The sequence below is a fragment of the Bufo gargarizans genome, chromosome 5 (assembly GCF_014858855.1).
Source record: "Bufo gargarizans isolate SCDJY-AF-19 chromosome 5, ASM1485885v1, whole genome shotgun sequence".
Lineage (NCBI taxonomy): Eukaryota > Metazoa > Chordata > Amphibia > Anura > Bufonidae > Bufo > Bufo gargarizans.
The window spans coordinates 192,363,095-192,386,103 of record NC_058084.1 but is presented as its reverse complement, the minus strand read 5'-3'; the positions used below and the strand labels follow the sequence as shown (position 1 = coordinate 192,386,103).

At 42.1% G+C, this 23,009-nt stretch overlaps 1 protein-coding gene across 1 annotated transcript in view; it reads left to right on the top strand.

The window, feature by feature from the left end:
- Nucleotides 1–23,009, top strand: part of ACAD11 (acyl-CoA dehydrogenase family member 11) — a 125,428-nt gene that overhangs the window by 89,701 nt on the left and 12,718 nt on the right. Inside the window, exons 14-18 of the mRNA XM_044295835.1 lie at nt 6,347–6,413; nt 9,406–9,491; nt 10,410–10,481; nt 18,604–18,758; nt 19,593–19,709. Coding sequence (XP_044151770.1) covers nt 6,347–6,413; nt 9,406–9,491; nt 10,410–10,481; nt 18,604–18,758; nt 19,593–19,709 — 497 coding nt within the window. The remainder of the gene's footprint in view (nt 1–6,346; nt 6,414–9,405; nt 9,492–10,409; nt 10,482–18,603; nt 18,759–19,592; nt 19,710–23,009) is intronic.

Genomic DNA, 23,009 nt, shown 5'->3' with positions numbered 1-23,009 from the left:
TAGTCTCATACCTGGACGACCTTCTCTTGGTAGGGCAGTCCCCAGAGCAGCTGAAATCTCACATACAGAAGGTCCTGGGGATCCTGACGAGCCTGGGCTGGCTAATAAATTGGGACAAATCATCCCTGATTCCAACATCCAGATGCGTTTTCCTAGGCATCCTGTTAGACTCTCAGACTCAGAAATCTTATCTTCCAGCAGACAAGAAAGAGGGGATTCAGCAAAAGATCAGGTCTTTCAGCAAGATCAAGGAAGTCCCCTTAAGAAGAGCGATGTCTATTCTGGGTCTGATGACGGCCTGTATTCCAGCAGTGAGGTGGGCCCAATTCAGGTCCAGAATACTGCAATGGCTCATTCTGTCCAAATGGGATGGGAGGTCGCTATCCCTAGATCACAAGATTGTGGTCCCGGGGTCAGTAACCCGATCCCTGGCTTGGTGGCTAAAGGCTTCGAACCTCGATCAGGGGGTAGAGTGGGTGAGACACGACCCATTAATAATAACCACCGATGCAAGCCCTTGGGGATGGGGGGCCCATTCAGTTTTGGGGTTTTTCCAAGGTCCTTGGTCAAAAGACCAGAGTGCTCAGTCCCAAAATGCCAGGGAGTTAAGAGCGGTCCTGTGTGCACTAGAGAAGAGTCTCCCCTTTTTGTCTCAAAAACATGTCAGGATCCTATCAGACAACGCCTCGGTGGTGGCTTATATAAACAAACAAGGGGGGACAAGATCCTATCAACTAATGGAGCTGGCATCCAGGATTTTCTTGTTAATGCAGGGGAAAGCTCTGTCTCTCTCGGCGGTTCATCTGAAAGGCTCAGAGAATCACCAGGCGGACTTTCTCAGCAGACACAGATTCAGTCAGGCGAATTGGTGTCTGAATCAAGAAGTGTTTCACCAAATACAGGCCCTATGGGGATCCCCTACGATAGATCTATTCGCCTCGGTGGAAAACAAAAAGTGCAAAAAGTTCTTTTCTCTCAGCAGGGAGGATCAGTCGATAGGCACAGATGCGCTCTCACAGTCGTGGGGGAAGGGCCTAGTCTATGCGTTTCCTCCCATCAGCCTATTGCCCAGAGTGATCCAGAAGATCAGGGGGGAGCAGGCGACTGTGATTCTAATAGCACCTTTTTGGCCAAGAAGAGTCTGGTTTGCTTGGTTGAGGAGACTATCGATAGCAGATCCCTGGGTGCTTCCAGAAAGACAGGACCTATTATATCAGGGCCCTCTACATCATCCGGAAGTCAAGAATCTCCACCTGACAGCTTGGATTTTGAGAGGTCTTTCTTCAGGTCTAGGGGCCTATCAGAACAGGTCATCGGGACTCTCCTAGCTAGTAGGAAAAAAGTCACCTCCGATATCTATCTGAGGGTATGGAAAGCCTTCCTTCGGTTTGCAGGTCCAGGCTTAGACTTGAACTCGCCCAACATCCCGTTAATTTTGAACTTTTTGCAGGAAGGCCTGAACAAAAAGCTTAAACCCAGCACTCTCAAGGTGCAGGTCTCGGCACTGAGTGTCCTGTTTGACTTTCGTTTGGCTACTCATCCTTGGGTCAAAAGGTTCATTAGGGGGTCCTCTAGACTTTGTCCTGTAGTTAGATCTAAGTCAGCCCCATGGGACCTTAACCTGGTTCTTTCTGCTCTAACCAAGGCTCCGTTCGAGCCTCTGGGGGACATCCCCTTAAAGATGCTGTCCTATAAGACTGTATTTTTAGTGGCCATTACATCTGCCAGACGTGTTGGAGAGCTGTCCTCTTTGTCCTCTTCCCCTCCATATACCCAGATTCTGGAGGATAGGATTGTTTTCAGACCAGACCCTGCGTTCCTGCCCAAAGTAGTGTCGGTGTTTCATAGGTCTCAGGAGATAGTTCTCCCTTCCTTTTGTCAGGACCCAAAGAATGAAGGAGAGAAATCCTTTCATACTTTAGACGTCAGAAGGTGTGTCTGTGAGTATTTAGAATCTACGAAGGACTTTAGAAAGACCCCGCAACTCTTTGTTCAATTTCAGGGTCAGAACAGGGGCTCCAAGGTTACAAGCCGTACCTTAGCCAGATGGATCAAGAGAGCGATAGGTTTGGCATATTCACTATCAGATTGTCAGGTCCCTTCAGATTTTTCAGCCCATTCCACCAGGGCAGTAGCCTCTTCCTGGGCAGAAAAAGGGTGCGCTACCATAGAACAGATCTGTAGGGCTGCAACGTGGAGTTCCCCCTCTACGTTTTACAAACACTACAGGTTGGACCTTTCATCTGTGCAGGATATGTCCTTTGGGAGAAAGGTGCTGCAGGCTGCAGTCCCTCCCTAATAGTTATCTAGTCTAGTCTCTCACAGGTGCTGTCATGGGGCGTAATGGAAATACTTCAATTACTCTTACCGGTAATATGTTTTCCATGAGCCCATGACAGCACCTACATAATTCCCTCCCTTAATTAAAAAAAAAAAATATATATATATAAAAAAAATAATATATATATATTTTTTTATATATAAAGAATAATGGGAAAAAAGCGAAGTCTACTCTTTAGTATGGTGCCAAAGAAGAGATATGCCTGGCATATATTTGGCAGCAGAGTTTTTGTCTATTATGTTTTCTCGCCTATGTTGTTAGTTCTCACTATATATAGGTGCGTTGCTGGTCCCAGGAATCTTGTCAAATACTGAAGGTAGAAGTCACGGGACCAATTTAAAGATCTGGGAAGTTCCTGTTTCCTGTCCGGAGGGAGGAGGATCTCTCACAGGTGCTGTCATGGGCTCATGGAAAACATATTACCGGTAAGAGTAATTGAAGTATTTTATGCAAATTGACTTCAGATAAAGTATCTAAAGTCTATTCGCACATCCCTAATCATAATGCAAGAAGGATTGAACAGCAGGGCTTGGAGTTTTCTCTGATCCCGACTGTCAGGAGGACAGCAGAAGATCACATGGGAACAGCTGCTGTGCTCCTCATGATCACCAACATATACACGTGTCAAGATGTGGGAAAGGAATAATAGCCAGGATAGTAAATAAGATGAGCTATTGTGTAGTCTGAGGATGCAGCCATACTACCTTTCTTTTGTTCCCTACTTCTTGATAGCTTGCTGATCAACAAGTAGAGGATAGATGGATGGCATTCTGAGGCCCCTTTCACACCAGTGAGTTTTCCGCATGGGTGTAATGCGTGACGTGAACGCATATTGCCCGCACTGAATCCTGACCCATTCATTTCAATGGGTCTGTGTACATGAGCGTTTTTTTCATGCATCAGTTTTGCGTTGCGTGAAAAATGCAGCATGTTCTAGCCCTGGCCCCATAGAAGTTAAGAAGGGGCTTCTTAAAAAAAAAAATGCATTGTATCCACAAGCAAGTGCATTTTTCACTGATAGTTGCTAAAACCTTCAGTTTTTTTATCATGCGTGGAAAAATGCATCAAACGCATTTCAGCCGTGTAGAAAAAACTGACCGCAATCACAGACAAAACTGACGGAACTTGCTTGCAAAATGGTGCGAGTTTCATTGAATGCATCTGCAGCCAATCCGTGTCATTTGTGTGAAATAGTCCTAAGTGCAGCATCAGGTTCCACAGGGTTTATAAAGGTTCATGGTTAATGACAGGAAGCAGAGATATTAAACTGTAAGGAAACAGAATATTAGAAAATTCAATGTCCTTTTTTCCCCCTCAGAAACCAGAATACCCTTTAATGCTTTTACTGCCAATTACTTGTGTAATGTCTAAGAGCCTGTGACTGTCATCTCCTTAACCCCTTCAGGACCTTCAAGTATATAAAAAAAATATAATTATAAAAGTTCAAATCACCCCCCTTTCCTAAAAATACTTAACCAATAAAAAAAATAAACATCATGGTCATCGCTGCATGCGTAAATCCCCATACAATTAAAATATAACAATATTGCAACGGGAAAAAAACTGCCAAATTCGCCATTTTTTGTCACATCAACTCCCCAAAAATGATTTCATAAAAGGTGATCAAAAAGTCACAGACATTTCAAAGTATCACTGAGAAGTCCAGATCGCACCGCAAAAAAATTTGCCTTCACACAGCCCCATACACATAACTACAAAAAAGTTATAGGGGTCAGAATATGGTGATAATTTTTTTATATATTTTTCTAAAGCGTTTAAAAATTTTTATTCAGTATTAAAACGCAAGAAAAATTACACAAATGTGGTATCATTGTAAACGCTTCAGTTTTGTCCCCATTCATTGTCAATCGGGATGAAACAGAATGCACCAAAATGCATTCCATTCCGTTTGGTTGCGTCCCTATCGCAGACAGAAAAATGCTGCAAGCGGCATTTTTCTGTCCTTGATGTGGTGCGGAGCAAGTCAATGGGGACGGATCTGTTTTTTCTGACACAATAGAAGACTGATCCGTCCCCCATTGACTTTCAGTGGTGTTCATGACGGATTTGTCATGGTTATAGAAGGCATAATACAACTGGATCTGTTCATGATGGATGCATGCGGTTGTATTATGGTACTGGAAGCGTTTTTGCAGAAAAACGCTTCCAGTACCATAATACAACCGCATGCATCCGTCATGAACAGATCATATCTAAAGTTGGCAGCCAAGTTATGCAGTGAAATATCGGGGAAGTTAAGACCACCCAGTATACAAGGTTGCTTTAATTTATATAGGCTATTACAACTCTTCTATGTAGTGCCCCGGATGAAACATCTAAAGGTTCTTTGAATAACTTTAATAACGGAAGAGTGTAGCAGTAGGGGTAAAGTTTGGATTAAGTATAACTATTTATGAAAGGCTACCATTTTAAGGAGAAGACATCAGTCCGAGAAAGACAACGTAAAATATTGCCATGACTGAATTAAAGAAATGACCGAGGTTATGAGAGGACGGTAGTTCAGCCTATATAAATGGACCTGGTTGGTGGCCAATTTAACCCCCAGATATGTAATGGACTCAGAATGCCATTGAAATGGGAAGAAAGTACCCCAATGGTTTTTTGCCGTGCTTCCGATTTATGAAAATTTACTATAAATCCAGATATCGAACCAAAAGACGCTATTTGTTCTGCATTCATTTAAGTGGGGCCACAAAAAATGTGGACAGCACACTGTGCTGTCAGCATCCTTATGTCCGTGCCACAAAAAATTAAATAAATAGAACATGTCCTATACTTGTCCTTTTGACGGAACATTTCTACAGAAGGGCGAAAGAAAATGGCAGCATGCACATGGCTGGTATTCGTGTTCCCGGTATCCACAAAACGCAGACGGTCGTGTGCATGAGGCCTTAGTCAATAGTTTACCTAAAAATAAGTTTCTACTTTACCACATAGACTGATGGGCTAGTAGTGTTGTTCTTCAATAGATTTCTTCCTATTACAGTCATTATCCCCATGTTATATTGGAATATGTGCACATTCAAAAATCTGGCTTTTATCTTCTGACATGTACTGTACTGTAAATCCCATTTACCAGAATTGAGTAAACTCCCTGCTGGCTGCAATATTTTAGTACTGTCAAGAGGTGCCATGGGGAATTCTGTTATTTGTCCACTTGCAGGAAACCGTTTTCCAGCCACCTGCTCATAATATAAGAATTTTTTTTTTTTTTTTATATATATTTTTTTGAATATCTGAGCTCCAAAAAGAATTAATAGGAAAAGCAAATGTGTTTTTTTTTTTTGTAAGAAACAAGCATTTATAAGTTGCAACACATGCAGAACATAATTTGCGCCGATTGATCCACCTACACCTCATGTATTACCTTGCTCTGATACGAGAGATAGTCATAGCAGAATACATTTTTTTTAATCATTTTTGGAATAGGTTGACCTTAGCAGTAAGGAGAACCCAGACGAAACGCAAAAAGAAAATCGCAATAATATATTTCTAACATTGAAACTATAGGGATATAACTGGAATAATTACCATCACAATAACTACATATGTTCCTGGTGGGCCACCCTGTGATGTTGATTTGTAGGACTTGTCCTCTATAGTGGTCTTGAAAACAAAGTTTTGACCAAAAATAGTGTATAAAAAGTCAAAAATGACTTTTTTTGTGCAGTTCAGTCCCAATTAGTCGTGGACTCGTCAAACAGCTTATCAGCAGGGGATTCTGACCCCCATCAATCTGATATTCATGACCTAACCTGGGGATAGGGGCATGACTTTTAGGGAAAAGGGGTCATGGCTTAAATGTTCTATGGACAGGTATGTCATATTTATCAGCCACTGTGATAATTCCAGTGCAGTTTAAAACTAAATTAACACTCTCTTACTTTTACAGAAAACTAGTAAATGTGGACCAATATCTTTATACACCTTAATTACTGTATGTTATTTTGATGTCTGATTTTTCTTTTTATCTCTTTTCTGTAGGTGCTGGAAACTTCAACTGCAAAATAGCTATTGTAATGGGTAAAACAGATACTGGTTCCTCCTCCAGGTACATATTGAGAGAGACCTGCTATTACAGCAGCTTTGTTCATGGAAGGAAATGTGATCAGTTTTTGGAACGTAACTTAAAGGGGACTTGTCAGCAGGTTTAGAGCATGTTCTAATGCTTCTGCTTATAACAAAACCAGCCACTGCTGCTCATCAGGCGCAGAGGCAGTAAAGCAATATTTATTGTCCTTGACTTCATTGTGCTTCCGGAGTCACTGGACTAATCTCCATTAATTTATATTTCTTGTACCTAAGATGTACTTTATATGATGTGCCATACATGTCCAATATTTGGCATCCCCACTTCTCTGTAGGAAAAATAATCTTTTGTCCCATGTTGTGCATTACAGGGAGTGCAGAGTTATTAGGCAAGTTGTATTTTTGAGGATTCATTTTATTATTGAACAACAACCATGTTCTCAATGAACCCAAAAAACTCATTAATATCAAAGCTGAATCTTTTTGGAAGTAGTTTTTAGTTTGTTTTTAGTTTTAGCTATTTTAGGGGGATATCTGTGTGTGCAGGTGACTATTACTGTGCATAATTATTAGGCAACTTAACAAAAAACAAATATATACCCATTTCAATTATTTATTTTTACCAGTGAAACCAATATAACATCTCAACATTCACAAATATACATTTCTGACATTCAAAAACAAAACAAAAACAAATCAGTGACCAATATAGCCACCTTTCTTTGCAAGGACACTCAAAAGCCTGCCATCCATGGATTCTGTCAGTGTTTTGATCTGTTCACCATCAACATTGTGTGCAGCAGCAACCAGAGCCTCCCAGACACTGTTCAGAGAGGTGTACTGTTTTCCCTCCTTGTAAATCTCACATTTGATGATGGACCACAGGTTCTCAATGGGGTTCAGATCAGGTGAACAAGGAGGCCATGTCATTAGATTTTCTTCTTTTATACCCTTTCTTGCCAGCCACGCTGTGGAGTACTTGGACGCATGTGATGGAGCATTGTCCTGCATGAAAATCATGTTTTTCTTGAAGGATGCAGACTTCTTCCTGTACCACTGCTTGAAGAAGGTGTCTTCCAGAAACTGGCAGTAGGACTGGGAGTTGAGCTTGACTCCATCCTCAACCCGAAAAGGCCCCACAAGCTCGTCTTTGATACCAGCCCAAACCAGTACTCCACCTCCACCTTGCCGGCGTCTGAGTCGGACTGGAGCTCTCTGCCCTTTACCAATCCAGCCATGGGCCCATCCATCTGGCCCATCAAGACTCACTCTCATTTCATCAGTCCATAAAACCTTTGAAAAATCAGTCTTGAGATATTTCTTGGCCCAGTCTTGACGTTTCAGCTGTGTGTCTTGTTCAGTGGTGGTCGTCTTTCAGCCTTTCTTACCTTGGCCATGTCTCTGAGTATTGCACACCTTGTGCTTTTGGGCACTCCAGTGATGTTGCAGCTCTGAAATATGGCCAAACTGGTGGCAAGTGGCATCTTGGCAGCTGCACGCTTGACTTTTCTCAGTTCATGGGCAGTTATTTTGCGCCTTGGTTTTTCCACACGCTTCTTGCGACCCTGTAGATTATTTTGAATGAAACGCTTGATTGTTCGATGATCACGCTTCAGAAGCTTTGCAATTTTAAGAGTGCTGCATCCCTCTGCAAGATATCTCACTATTTTTGCCTTTTCTGAGCCTGTCAAGTCCTTCTTTTGACCCATTTTGCCAAAGGAAAGGAAGTTGCCTAATAAATATGCACACCTGATATAGGGTGTTGATGTCATTAGACCACACCCCTTCTCATTACAGAGATGCACATCACCTAATATGCTTAATTGGTAGTAGGCTTTCGAGCCTATACAGCTTGGAGTAAGACAACATGCATAAAGAGGATGATGTGGTCAAAATACTCATTTGCCTAATAATTCTGCACTCCCTGTATAACCCAGCAAAACATGTCTAGTGCTTACCATTAAAGTCTCCTATAAGTCAATGTTCGACCCTTTAAATAGGACTTGAGACATGACTCGGATATTAAATAATCCAGCACCTCATCTGCAGACAGCTGTTTTGGGGTGATTGGCCATCATCAGTGCAGAGCAGAGTGAACATTTAGGGCTGTTTCAAACGAGCGGATTCAGTGCGTGACATCCGCTGCGTGAATGACAGCCAAGACCCGCTGCGAACAGAAGAAGCACGGAGCATTAACATGACTGATAATGCTCCGTGACGCTCTATGATCTCTTTACTACAAAATCACAGTGAGACAAAGTTGTCACCGTGATTTTGTAGTAAAAAGATCACAGAGAGGCACGGAGCATTATCAGTCATGTTACTGCTCCGTATTCCTGCTGTCCGCATCAGGTCTTGGCTCTCATTCACGCAGCGGATGTCACGCACGGCATCCGCTCGTGTGAAACAGCTCTTACTTATTGGATAGCTGCTATACACCTGGTGGCATTAGAGGCAGAGCTTGTTAAGAGCTCATTTGCATCCCTTTCTTCCCAGAATTCCAGAGGAGCATATATGGCCTATAAGTCTCCTCACGCTGATTAAGGCACTCTCTCCCCAGGGAGAGATAGTATCCCCCAAATTCTAACTTAGACATCTCACCTAGTTAAGCCAGTACTCTCTGCTCTGCACTGGTGGGGGGCAATCACCCCAAAACAGCTGTCTGCAGATGAGGTGCTGGCTTAATTAATATCAGAGTCATGTCTCAAGGTCTATTTAAAAAGTTGAAGATTGACTTATAGGATAGCTGTCTTACACCTGGTGGCATTCAAGGCAGAGCTTCTTAAGATCTCATTTGCATTTCTTCCCTCCCAGAATTCCAGAGGAGCATATATGGCCTATAAGTCTCCTCATGCTGATTCACTTTAACAGTTCTGAGCTGCAAAATTAGACACAACCCATGGACGAGAGTTTTTTTTTTTTTTTTTTTTTTTAAGGAGGATAGCTTGGGATAAATTTTCAGTAAACTAAATTTATCATTTAAAATATGTGCTTTGCATAATATTATTTTTCAGATATAAGAAGCACAGCATGATCCTTGTTCCCATGGACACAAAAGGAGTAGAGATTATCAGAGCGCTAAAAGTGTTTGGGTATGAAGGTAATGATGCAGTCTTTTTGTTGCTATGGAGGTAAAGCACTCTGGCTGCCTGCACTATGGAGCTTGCTTTCATACTAGTAGTATAATAGTACACAACCAAAATTTCATCACGTTACTCTGTCTACTCAGGCATTTGGAGACTTGGAGCTATGATACTGCTGCTGTGACAATACTTTATGAAATTCTACAGAATTTAAAACCTATAAATGAAATGGTAGTAAAAGGTGTAGTCACAGCAGCCACTCTGCATTTACACAATGCGGTCTGCTGTACATGCAGGTGCCCATATTATGTTGATGGAGCCTACAGGACTATGGCAGAGATTCCGAACACACATCTCCCCATTGTTATTACCAGACTCACTTCTAAAGAAAACAATTACAATAAGGGTGCGTTCACATGTGCATCAGGTAGCTTGGATATGAACCTAGTATAAGAGTATTCTATTCCAATGTAATTGTTCATGTTTCGTACATTCATGTCTACACTTAGTCACCTTTAGGGCCCATTACTGTGGGTGAATACCCAGGCAATGATCGGGAATTAACCATTTGTTCCAGGTCATGCCCACACGTTCAGCTGCATGGACTAGAACGATTGCTAATGCGATCATTTATCCCTGTATAGATTAATTACTTGTCGGCGGTATGTCCCTGTTTACACCAGGCATTGTGCTGCCGATAAACAGTGATTTTATCTGCTGCTTGAAAGATGCCATCACCAGACAAATGAGTGGGTGATCAGCGGTACCTTTACGCGGGACAGATATCTGGAGAGAGGGTTCATATGAACATTCATCCCTGATAATTGTCTGGATGCACATCACTGAACATTCAGACAGTGGGGGCAACTTTTTAAATGTTTTTTCTGCTTTGCCAGTACATCTTTTCTGCTGCATTTAAACAATTATATTTGCAGATACCCATCATGGAGGACACTTTGAAGTGCATTTCAACAATGTGAGAGTTCCTGTAACTAATCTAATTCTGGGTAAGTCCATATTTTACAGGATGGAATCCCTTTTGGAGTGTGACAGTATTTTTTCTGTTGGAACGAAAACTGTTGATTGTTTTTGCTGGCTTTGTGCTGGATGGAGTTTTTAAAACCATAGACGCTATTAGCAATCCAGTATGAAAAGACAGCCAAGTCTCAGACTAATTCTGGAAATTCCCCTTCACAAAAAAAAAAAAAAAGAGGAAACCAGAGCTGTGCTGTTGTGACACAACGGATCCCTGCATAGATTATAATAGAGCCTGATAGGATGTCAGTTTACTTTCTGCCAAAATACACCCAGTGATGTAACAGGGCAGTGAACTCTTCTTAGCATCTGCGTTGGTTGTCTGCCATGAATTCCTTGTGTCCGATGCAGGTAGTCGCTGTTTGTGCTCCTAACAAAGCTCTGTGGCAAATACCCTGTATTACATATAAATTCTGTAATAGAACGTTATATAATCATCCCTTCAGGTACATACCATAGATCCATCAGTCAATCCATCATGTGAGGAAACCTTCCTCTAATTCCCTAAAAGAGGTTCTATGTCTTTTATGAATGCACTTGGCCTGCGGTTATGTGCCAAAAGTTACTATGCCTCCCTGTCTGTACTGGACAGCTCGGCCACAATGAAAGAGGGGAATCCCAAACTGGGGACAGGTGCCTTCATGAGACAACCCTTTTAAAGAAGAGAACATTAGATGACCAATGAATAAACCCTAGATCACCAGAGCTAGTGATATTAATCTCTCCAACTACCTTACACCAGTGTTTCTTAATGTTTCAAACACAAATACCTCCTACTCAAATAAATATTTATATCCCCAAGGCTAAACTTTTACATAGTGCTGTACCTTTTAAAAGCAAATTGCGTAAAATACCCTTAGAGATTTGGCTTGCACACCATGGGAAAGACATACCACAGATTGAGAACCTAAGCTCTAGGCCACCAAGAACTGGGCTTGTGTTGCGTTTGTATGTGCAGTGTTTGTTATGGTGGTACTAAGGAGTAATCTTCTATGCTTTTCATTAAGTCTTAACTTTAAACAGACTTATTCCAGTTTCCCACATGTTACTGCCTACAGATTTCACTTTTTATTTCATACACAACCCTTATTTAGATGGATCACAATGGACCTTGTGTAAGCTTTTAATGCTTTTTCTTCAGAAAGGATGATGGCATTTAAAGGAATTGCAATTTGCTTAAAGTTTCACATTCAAAAATAATTATTTTTAGATAGGTGACAGAGTACATGTTCCTGCAGAGCTGTGCTGTTGTGACTCAACGGATCCCTGCATAGATTATAATAGAGCCTGATAGGATGTCAGTTTACTTTCTGCCAAAATACACCCAGTGATGTAACAGGGCAGTGAACTCTTCTTAGCATCTGCGTTGGTTGTCTGCCACAAATTCCTTGTGTCCGATGCAGGTAGTCGCTGTTTGTGCTCTTAACAAAGCTCTAATGTCAAACTGTGGCAAATACATAATTTATATGTAATACAGGGGAATAGAACGTTATATAATCATCCCTTCAGGTACATACCATAGATCCATCAGTCAATCCATCACGTGCAGAAACCTTCCTCTAATTCCCTAAAAGAGGTTCTGCAGCAACTGAGGGTTTATAAGTAATAATGTAATATACTCCCTACTCTTATCTATGTCCTTTATGAATTCACTTGGCTTGCGGTTTTGTGCCAAAAGTTACTGTCCCTGCCAGTCTGTACTGTACCAAAACAGTCAACTTGCATAGACATATGGTACTCACTCTTACCAAGCAACATCACTTATGTGTCTGTTTGTCAATTCTGGCTTTACTTCTACTCAACAATGTGGAGCTGAGCCATCTAAAATGTGCGGAGGGTGGCATGTTTGAGGTCTGGATGAAGTAAATGTTTGATATTCTCATACACGAAAGAAGTAGACGGATGACATTGAGGAAGAATTTTCATTTGTTCAACTGTATCTCTGTACAGTGGAGAAAAGTCATCCAGAACTATTTGTGTTATTTTAGGAAATGGAAATATTTTAGGTATGCCATTGTGCAGAATGCAAAACCTCACTATTAGGGAAAGAATAAAGTACATAAAGTAATTCTTCTTTACTGGCATTTCAAACTTGTTTGTTTGAATTTCATCAGATTTTAAAAATAATAAAAAAAAGTATAGTATTTTTTGTTAACATTTTTGTATTTTTATTTTTTTGTTTCTTATTGTTCTCTACTCTTTTATATATTTTACAATGTCCGCCTGATAACCCTGCATCATAGGACAGGTAGCGGACTAAGTACTGTGAATGTTGTGATAATGTGTATGGTAAAGTGCTGGAGGGAGTGAATATCTCATCCAGGTTCGTTAGCTGGGTGAGGTAGCGGAAATCCAGAAAGATGCATTTGCTTCAGCAGAGCATAGCCTGCTGGAGCTCTTGGTTTAAGTTTATATGGGCTGGATTTCTTTGCACTGGGAGATAGGTTTGGTGGAGGGATTTCCCAGTCCACACCCCTCCATTACAGGTTTTTCCACTAGCCCTAGGTGATCCCAGGTGAGGCCTGTAGGGATCATCACGGGGGGAATAAAGCAGACCTCAGAATACGAGTCTGCGGGAATTCAGCATGGAGAGCTGACCTTTGTGGTTAGATCTTGGTGACTGGCAGGACTCTATAGGTGAGACGGGAATTGCCTGTGTAATAGGTAGAGCCAAATGGGCAGGCATTTATTTTTGTTTTATGTTATGTTATGACGCTATAACTTGGATGCTACTCTGTTATGTTTATGTGAACAAATGAAGCAGAGTTTGGGCTTTGAAATGCGCTGACTGAAAATCTGTAATTGACAAGCCTACTACAAGTACAGATCCCTACAATTTATATGTGTATGTATATATACTTCAGACGCACACTTTTTAGCATGAAAAAACTCACTAAAAGGTTTCTGCATTTTATAGTCTTGAGACACTCCAGACCCCCCTGAGAATTTCCTTAAAAAAATCTTTATACAATCATAAAAAGAAACCCCGAGGCTGTTCTTAACCGCACAGTTCTCTATGTCCCTGCCCGAGTCTGTTCTGTATGATCGGGACAGGAGGGAAACCGAATGTGATGTACGTGTGTTGTTTAGTTTCCTGTCAGAGACAGGACGTGTCATTGAAGCCTGAGGAGGGTGATTAAACCTCAGACCACCAGTTATTAACTTCTGCGTTACCCTAGACCATCATGAAATAAAACATTAACCAGTCTTGCACCTTGGACCATACTGCTAGTTTGTAAATTTGGGGCATGTAAGCCCCGCCCTAGGAACATCCCAAATCCACTCGGACTGCCTGCTTATGACTGGGACTCTGCCCATGGGACACCTGGAATTTGCAGGGACGGTCTATGATTATTAGGGACAGTCTCTGCAAAATCAGGACTGTTGGCAGCTATGGGGGTATTACCGTAGACCACCAGTGAGTCCATTATAAACTCATTCTACCATTAAAGGAGTTTTCTCATCAGAGAAAACCCCACTAAAATTCATGCACTCCTGGCAGATGGCATATTTAGCCAATGAAAGAATCAGCCAGCCAGGCATTTTCCCCTGCAGTGGCCTCAGGTGAATGACCATCCATGTCAAACAAGAACAGCTCAAGTCTGCCAGAACGGGAGCCACAATGAAAGAGGGGAGTTCCAAACTGGGGACAAGTGTCTTCATGACACAACCCTTTTAAAGAGAACATTAGATGACCAATGAATGAACCCTAGATCACCAGAGCTAGTAATGATTATCTCCCAACTACCTTAGACCAGCGTTTCTTAATGTTTCAAACGCAAATAAATGATAGTCTTTGCATCCCCAAGGCTAAACTTTTACATAGTTCTGTACCTTTTAAAAGCAAATCCCGTAAAATACCCTTAGAGATTGGGCTTACACACCATGGGAAAGATATACCACAGATTAAGAACCTAAGCTCTAGGCCACCAAGAACTGTGCTTGTGTTGCATTTGTATGTGCAGTGTTTGTTATGGTGTTACTAATGAGTAGTCTTCCATGCCTTTCATTAAGTGACTCTTAAAGGTATTCTGTCATCAGATTTTATCCCTATAACCTAAAGATATCCTCATGTCCGGACTAATAAGAAGAATCCTAAGCTGGCCTTATTAAACCTCACTGAGGCTCTATTTGTCCAAAAAACAGGTTTTTATAACCTGCCAATCACTTACTTAAGGTGCCCAAGGGAAGGTCCGTTAATACAGGGTGCCCGTCCGCACCCCTCGCCATCCGGTGCCCAGCGCCGCCTTCCGTCTTCATCGCCGCCTTCTACAGCTCAGCACCGCCTCTGCAATCCTCCCGTCCCTTTGCCAGATCCCGTGCCTGCGCACTAGGCTCAGCCTGATGCGCCCATGCGGACTCCTGGCAGCGGCTTCATTGAGCGAAGTGCGCATGCGCCGGCGTGATGCGCACTTCGCTCAACCCTAATATGACCTGCAGATTGGCTGAGCTTAGTGCACAGGCGCGGGATCTGGCAGAGGGACGGGGAGGATTGCGGAGGCGGTGCTGAGCTGTAGAAGGCGGCGCTGAAGACAGGGAAGGCGGCGATGAAGACGGAAGGCGGCGATGGGCACCGAACGGCGAGGGGTGCGGACGGGCACCCTGTATTAACGGACCTCCCCTTGGGCACCTTAAGTAAGTGATTGGCAGGTTATAAAAACCTGTTTTTTGGACAAATAGAGCCTCAGTGAGGTTTAATAAGGCCAGCTTAGGATTCTTCTTCTTAGTCCGGACATGAGGATATCTTTAGGTTATAGGGGTTTAATCTGATGACAGAATCCCTTTAAGTATAAACAGACTTATTCCAGTTTTCCAAACGTTTCTGGCTGCTACAGATTTCACTTTTTATTTCGTACGCAACCCTTATTTAGATGGAACACAATGGACCTTTTGTAAGCTTTTGTGTTTTCTTCAGAAAGGATGATGGCATTTACGGGAATCACAATTTGCTTAAAGTAAAGGTTCAGTTTCACTTTCAAAAATAATTATTTTAGATAGGTGATAGAGTACATATTCCTGCAGTATGGCACATACTACACACTCTTCAACCCCACCACTGAGGCAGTCACGTCTAACCCCTCTCATCACATGTTAGCATGGTTTTAGTTGTATTGTGGGCACACTTCAGCCATGGGGCATCCGTAACCTGTGACCCTAGCCAAAGGGGAGATTCTAGACATAACCTGATTATTGAGGAGACTGTTTGTAGTCATGATCCCCCTAGTTAATCACAGTAGTCTGCAGACCAGAAGCAAGTACACTCTGCAGCGAAACAGGCCACGGGAGGCAAAGTAGGTGAATAGGATACATGTATTAAATTAGCTTCTTATTTTTATTGCAGACAGGGATTGATGTAAATGATGGTCATCCTTTTTGATGCTATATAAAATTTACGGGAAATGAATATATTTTGGATTATTAGGCAGTTATAGACTTGTACATTAACCCCTTCACACTTTGGGATGTAACTGTACATCCATTTTAATCTTGCCTTCCAGCATATAGATGTACAGTTACATTCAGTGGATGGCCTGGGCACAGGACACCCCGCTGCAAAGACCAGGATCAGAGTTGCATGTAATCTTGGCTGTTTAACCCCTTAAATGTTGTGTGGGTTAAACAGGCAAGATCTAACATATCTAGGTGGTTAGAGGGAGGGGACTCTGTGTTACCCCATCATAACCTTGTTACACAATTGCAGGGCATAATTTAATAGTCATGGAAGCCAGTGCCCTCACAAAGGTCCTTAGGCCTGCTATGGCTGTATACCTGATAGGCCATGCCAAAGACACAGCCTAAGACTACATGTACACGGCGGTTAAAAATGGCCGTGTGATGACCGTTTAAGTAAGGGCCGTAACAAGGCCAATTTTAGCACTGATGAAAGTCTATGGGGCTATTCACATGGCAGTTTTTTTTACATGTCCTATTTTTGCCCATTTTCACGGCCACTTGGGCAGGAATGCAGCTGTCCAGGTACACTAGAAAAATATGACTTTTAGGGGTTAAAAAAACCTCATCCACTTGCACACATGCACACACAGTGGCAGTCACTCCTCTCTTGATTGAAAAGGACCTGCGCTTAGAATTATGACGTCACCACGCATTCATTTCGGGAATGCATGGTGTGTCATCAACCTGAGCGCAGGTCCTTCAGGCATGTCCTTTTCAATCAAGAGAGGAACGACTGCCTCTGTGTGTGCAAGTGGATGAGGTGATTATTTTTATTTGTTTGCTAAAGCAAAACATTACAGCTGGGGGCCACTATGGGAGACATTACTAATTCTTGAGGCCACTATGGGAGACATTATTACTGCTGGGGGCCCCGATGGGTGACATTACCAATATTGGGGGCCACTATGGGAGACATTATTGCTGCTGGGGCCACAATGGGGGACATTATTACAAATGGGGGCCACTATGAGGAACGTTATTACTGCTGGGGGCCATTATGTGTACTGAGGGCACTGCAGGGGTTGGGATCTTTATAACAGATCCATTTGTCCCATACTACATATGCCCTTGTATAGGGCTGCTTGACAATACACAGTACATATTTTTAGGTTTCATTCATAAGCATGCTATTTACAGTATATGCAATTTTATGAATGAAAGAATCTGATAATATAAAATTTGAGGCTGAAATGTATTTAACAACAGTCACATGTTTATATTGAATGGGCAGGACGTTTTATGGCAATTCGTCATATTTTCTTTAAGGGGTATGTTCATAGCGGAAAATAAAAGTATATCTGCCTGAATTTCACAACATCAGAATCAGCACCAAATAAAGAATATGTTGCAGAATTCACCCTCTGTGTTGCAGATCTAATTGTTGTGTGGATTCTGTTGTGGACATTTTTTGCAGCATGTGAATAAGATTATTTTAAATCGCATCTACTCTGCTGCTTCTGTATTATTTATTTTATTATTTATTTGACTGACTTTAGAGATAACATATTCTGCAGTGTTTTACATACATTATCATCACTTACTGTCCCCAATGGAGCTCACAATTCTGCTGCGGAAAATCTGCAGTATGTATGAAAAACCCTTAAAAATATTTGATTGACCGTGGGGACCTGCACTAAAGTGGAGTCCTGGGTTCCCCCTTTTTAATGGATTGTCAATTGTGCGTCTCCACTGTCACTCTATTCAACTCTGTGGGACTGCCTGGTATATCTGAACACTATCTCATAGAAGTGAATGGAGCAGCAGTGTACATGCACAAATTCCACTCAATTCAGTAGGAGGCACATGGAACCCCCATTCTCATGATCGGAAGGGTTTCAGTGGTTTAACCCGCACCAATCAGATACTTGGTCACTGTGGATGGAGATAAGCATTGTTTATGGCAGGCGCAGCACTATGAAGTGCCATTTGCGCTGTGGCATTAGAAGAATTCAGATATATCTGACTTTTTAGTCTAACCAGACTGTCTATTACTCTGTAATTCCTCTAGCGTCGTTATATAGAAACAGTAGGTTTCAAGAGCACACTAAATGCTTGAAATAACTTCTTTATTAACTTTAACTCCGCAGCAGATAGTCCATGTACATAACACGTGTTGAAAAGATATCACAAAATGGCGGTATGCATAAGATGGTGGTTCAATTGTTCAATCTTGTCATTCAACATAAAATGGTGGATATATTTCTTTCTTGAGTATCTGTATTCTCACTTTAAGTTATTTAAGCACTTTATGATCTCTCTGAGACGCAATGTCTAACTAATAGTTCTACTTGCTGAATTTGGTCGCAATTTGCAGTATGCAGTTAGCAATAACTATTTGCAGATTGGTTGAGTATGATCTGGTATGGTTGTATGCAATTTGGATTGCAATATGGAATTTGAATGGTTGCATTTGTGAACTTTGTAGTTTGCAATTGAATTTGGTGGAACTGTAAGAAAACACACATATAACTGGTTCAGTATACAGTTCTAATCACTATATTAACAGTAGGAACATTATATAACTGTTTTAAATACTTATTTTGGCCTCTTTGCTTCTATAAAACACAGCTCTTAGTGGAGGAAGACCCCTTTAATGGGTTTGTCACTGCCCTGACTTTATTCCTGACTTTTCCTTTTCAGGAGAGGGCAGAGGTTTTGAGATTGCACAGGGTCGCCTTGGTCCAGGCCGCATACATCACTGCATGAGGACCATTGGAGCAGCTGAGAGTGCTCTTCAGCTTATGTGTGCTAGAGCTGCACAAAGAACAACTTTCGGAAAAAAGCTGTACCATCATGTAAGTAGAATGTCAGTGTTGTTATTTTGTGGGTATATACAGGATAGCGTTATATATCTGGAGCCTAGTGGAATCATTTGGAGGCCCAATTTTATAATTGTGTGGAAGCATCCGTGGTGAATTGTACATAAGGTTAATAATGTTCACTCTGGAGTCAGTGTTAGTGATGGGCAAAATAGTGTAAAAAAAAAATATAAGACCGATATTCGGTCAGTGAGATCTATTAGGGTTCATGAAAAAATGGATCAGACATATCTGTCATGGATCATTTAAAAAAAAGACCCTTCTGTGTAGCCAGAGTTGTAGCACTCAAAAAAAGGTTTGCCAATTTTATATCTCATTCTGCACCATAACTAGCTATATCCTGGGGTAAATGCTATATACCGTTATCTCGTATATGTACTGTATGTGGGAGGAAAAGATTTACTGTTTCTCATCAGCACACGCCTCAGGTAAGCAGTAATCTAATTCTATGAGTAGGGGTTTGAACAAATATTCGCAAGGACGATTATTCATTCAAACCTTTCCTGATAATTGTCCCCTGAAGATGAAAATAAAAATGACCACTGTCAACTTCCTGTCTGTATCGTCGATTGTAATTTGTTCAAGCAGTTCCTTTAGCCATGTGAAACAACCCATAAATGTTTTTGTAAACAGATGGCATGGCACGATAAGTGGAGTGATTCAGAGGTCTTAGGTTATTGTTTCCTGTAATAAGCAGCATGTTTGCTTTCCAGTCATGTACTTGATGTTGACCTTTGTAGCTTGGTTTACAGGAAGGCCATTCACATATATGTGTATACAAATGTGGTCTTTTTGTTTTTCTTCACACAGGAAGTGGTTGCCCACTGGATAGCAGAGAGTCGCATTGCGATTGAACAAGCCAGATTGCTGACACTGAGAGCAGCAAAAGCCATAGACACAGTTGGAAGTGCCAGAGCTCGGAAAGAGGTACAAGATATGATTAGCATTACAACTGTACGCTTCAAATATTGTTATTGTTACCATTCCATCAGGTACATTAAGGCCTCTTTCACACGGGGCGTTGCAGGAAAATGTGCGGGTGCGTTGCAGGAACACGCACGATTTTTCCACACGAGTGCAAAACATTGTAATGCGTTTTGCACTCGCGTTAGAAAAATCGTGCATGTTTGGTACCCGAACCCGAACTTCTACACAGAAGTTTGGGCTTGGGATCGGTGTTCTGTAGATTGTATAGTTTTCCCTTATAACATGGTTATAAGGGAAAATAATAGCATTCTGAATACAGAATTCATAGTAAAGTAGCGCTGGAGGGGTTAAAAAATAATAAAAAATAACTTAACTCACCTTAGTCCACTTGATCGCGAAGCCGGCATCTCCTTCTGTCTTCATCTTAGCTGTGTGGAGGAACAGGACCTGTGGTGACGTCACTCCGGTCATCACATGATCCATCACATGATCTTTTACCATGGTGATGGATCATGTGATGGACCATGTAATGACCGGAGTGACGTCACCACAGGTCCTGTTACTGCACACAGCACAGAAGACAGACAGAAGAGAAGCCGGGCTTTGCGATCAAGTGGACTAAGTTGAGTTAAATTATTTTTTTATTTTCTTTTTTAACCCCTCCAGCCCTATTGTACTATGCATTCTGTATTCAGAATGCTATTATTTTCCCTTATAACCATGTTCTAATCAACAAGGTAAAAGAGGAAAGAATATTTAAAAGAAGAAAAACTACCACAAGAGGACATAGTTTTAAATTAGAAGGGCAAAGATTTAAAAGTGACATCAGGAAGTATTACTTTACTGAGAGAGTAGTGGATGCATGGAATAGCCTTCCTGCAGAAGTGGTAGCTGCAAATACAGTGAATGAGTTTAGGCATGCATGGGATAGGCATAAGGCCATCCTTCATATAAGATAGGGCCAGGGGCTATCCATAGTATTCAGTATATTGGGAAGACTAGATGGGCCAAATGCTTCTTATCTGCCAACACATTCTTTGTTTCTATGTTATAAGGGAAAATAATAATGATCGGGTCTCCATCTCGATAGTCTCCTAGCAACCGTGCGTGAAAACCGCACCGCATCCGCACTTGCTTGCAGATGCTTGCGATTTTCACGCAACCCCATTCATTTCTATGGGGCCTGCGTTAAGTGAAAAACGCACAAAATAGAGCATGCTGCGATTTTCACACAACGCATAAGTGATCACCGCTCATGTGAACAGACCCATAGAAATGAATGGGTCGGGATTCAGTGCGGGTGCAATGCGTTCAGCTCACGCATCGCATCCGAGCGGAATACTCGCCCGTGTGAAAGGGGCCTAAACTTCTGCTGTCATGGGTGCTTGCTCCCAGCGGAGAGAGCCTCCTGAAATCAACCACACATGCACTTATAAAGTCTCGCCCGTGCAAGTTTATTTCAGGGCCAGGCATCTGGACAGTGCGGATGCCTGGCCCTGTCAATCAGGCCATGATGGGATGTAGCGATGGGGGAGAGGAGAAGCTAAAGGAGTGCTCCAATCACCTCAGTAACATAAAAATAAAAGTAATAATTATGCTGCAACGGTACATCCAACTGATGCTCTTTGAATAAAGCACCCAATAATGTGTCCAAATAATCTGATGCTTGAAATACTTGTTAATTCCAGTACTCCTTGATTTAGTGTTGTGTATCCGCGACCTGCATATATACCTTTTGTGTGATGTTATTTCAGATTTAAAACATGACCTGTATATCAGTAACACTAAAATACAGTGTGCAGATTCATCAATCAATTGTTGCTACATTAAGAGATTGAGGCTGTGGCTGCGCAAAAAAATAGAACATGTCTATCCATGTCCGCAATTGCGGACAATAATAGGTAGTTCTATGGGAGGTGTCGGCCGGGTGTATCGACCCTAATGGGGGTGACATCTATAAGTTATTTCTGACAAAGGTTGGAGGAGAAGAGGCAAGAGTCCAAGGGGGAGGAATGCCAGAAACCCCAATAGTAGAACAAATTGAAGCAGAGGGGGTAGTAGAGAGGATCAAAAAATGTACTCACATTTTTTTATCCACAGTCCCACAACTAAACGAGACCCCAACAACATACCAACTAAGAAACAGGAACTCCACAAAAACTTAAAGGGCTTGTCCAAGTTATATTTATTGATGACTTATCCTCAGGATTGTCGGGGGTCCGACACCTGGCACCCCTACCGATCAGCTGTTTGAAGAGGAGGCGCGCTCCGTGCCAGTGCTGCCTCCTCTTCACTGTTTACCTTTTAGCCGTTGCATCTGCAGTGGTGAGCAGGTGTAATTACACCCAAGCCGTCCTATAGCCCCAAATAATTTTTGTCATGTACTTTATTATTTAATTTTGTTGTTTTCCATCTTAAAAAAGGACCCAAAGTCCTGGATTGTACCCGTTCTTCATTCTGGTACAGCAGGGGCTTGTCAGCGCTGTACTGGTGTACGGATTTCTGGTTGCCGTGGAGAACGCTGCACAGGACGGAGCACAAATCTCTCCTGCCTGTGTTCCCTTCAAGCTAATTCTGCCATAGCACATCAGTACCCTGTGCCCTGTACTGATGTGCTCTGTCAGGGTGGGCTCCACAATGCTGTTACACGTGCTTATATGTAGATTGTAAGCCCTCACGGGCAGGGCCCTCTCTCCTTCTGTACCAGTTTGTAACTCATTTTGTTTATGATTAGTGCAATTGTCTGTATTATGTATGTGCACCCCTTATCATATGTACAGCGCTATGGAATGAATGGCGCTTTAATAATAAATAATAATAATAATAATCACACAGCTAACAGATATCACCTCTCTATTGAGGCCCAGGTCCGGGATGAGCTCCAGGAACTCTGCCTGTCTTTCTGTAAAATACTGGTGCTCCCCCATCTTCTCCAGCTTGATGTCCGTAAGGCTCTGCAGTAAGTCCATCTGGTGAGCAGGGAAGCCCAGTTCTTTCTTTAGGATCATGTCCTACCAGCATAGGGAGACAGACGCCGAACACAGTCTCCGTGGCTACTGAGATCGACTCCCATATTGGGTGGTCCATGGGCAGCAAAGCGGAGATTAACTTACACCTATCGCTTGATAGTCCGCCGAACAGGACAAGCCCCCTCTGGGGATAGGAGTAGTGCTAAAATGTCTGGCAGACACACAGGCAACTTGCGACTGCCATTTTTCCCCACCCGAGTGAACATGCTGCCTGATCGATCCCTGATGAGCCAAGTTATCGCCTTGGTGAAACACATACAGTAGGATGAAA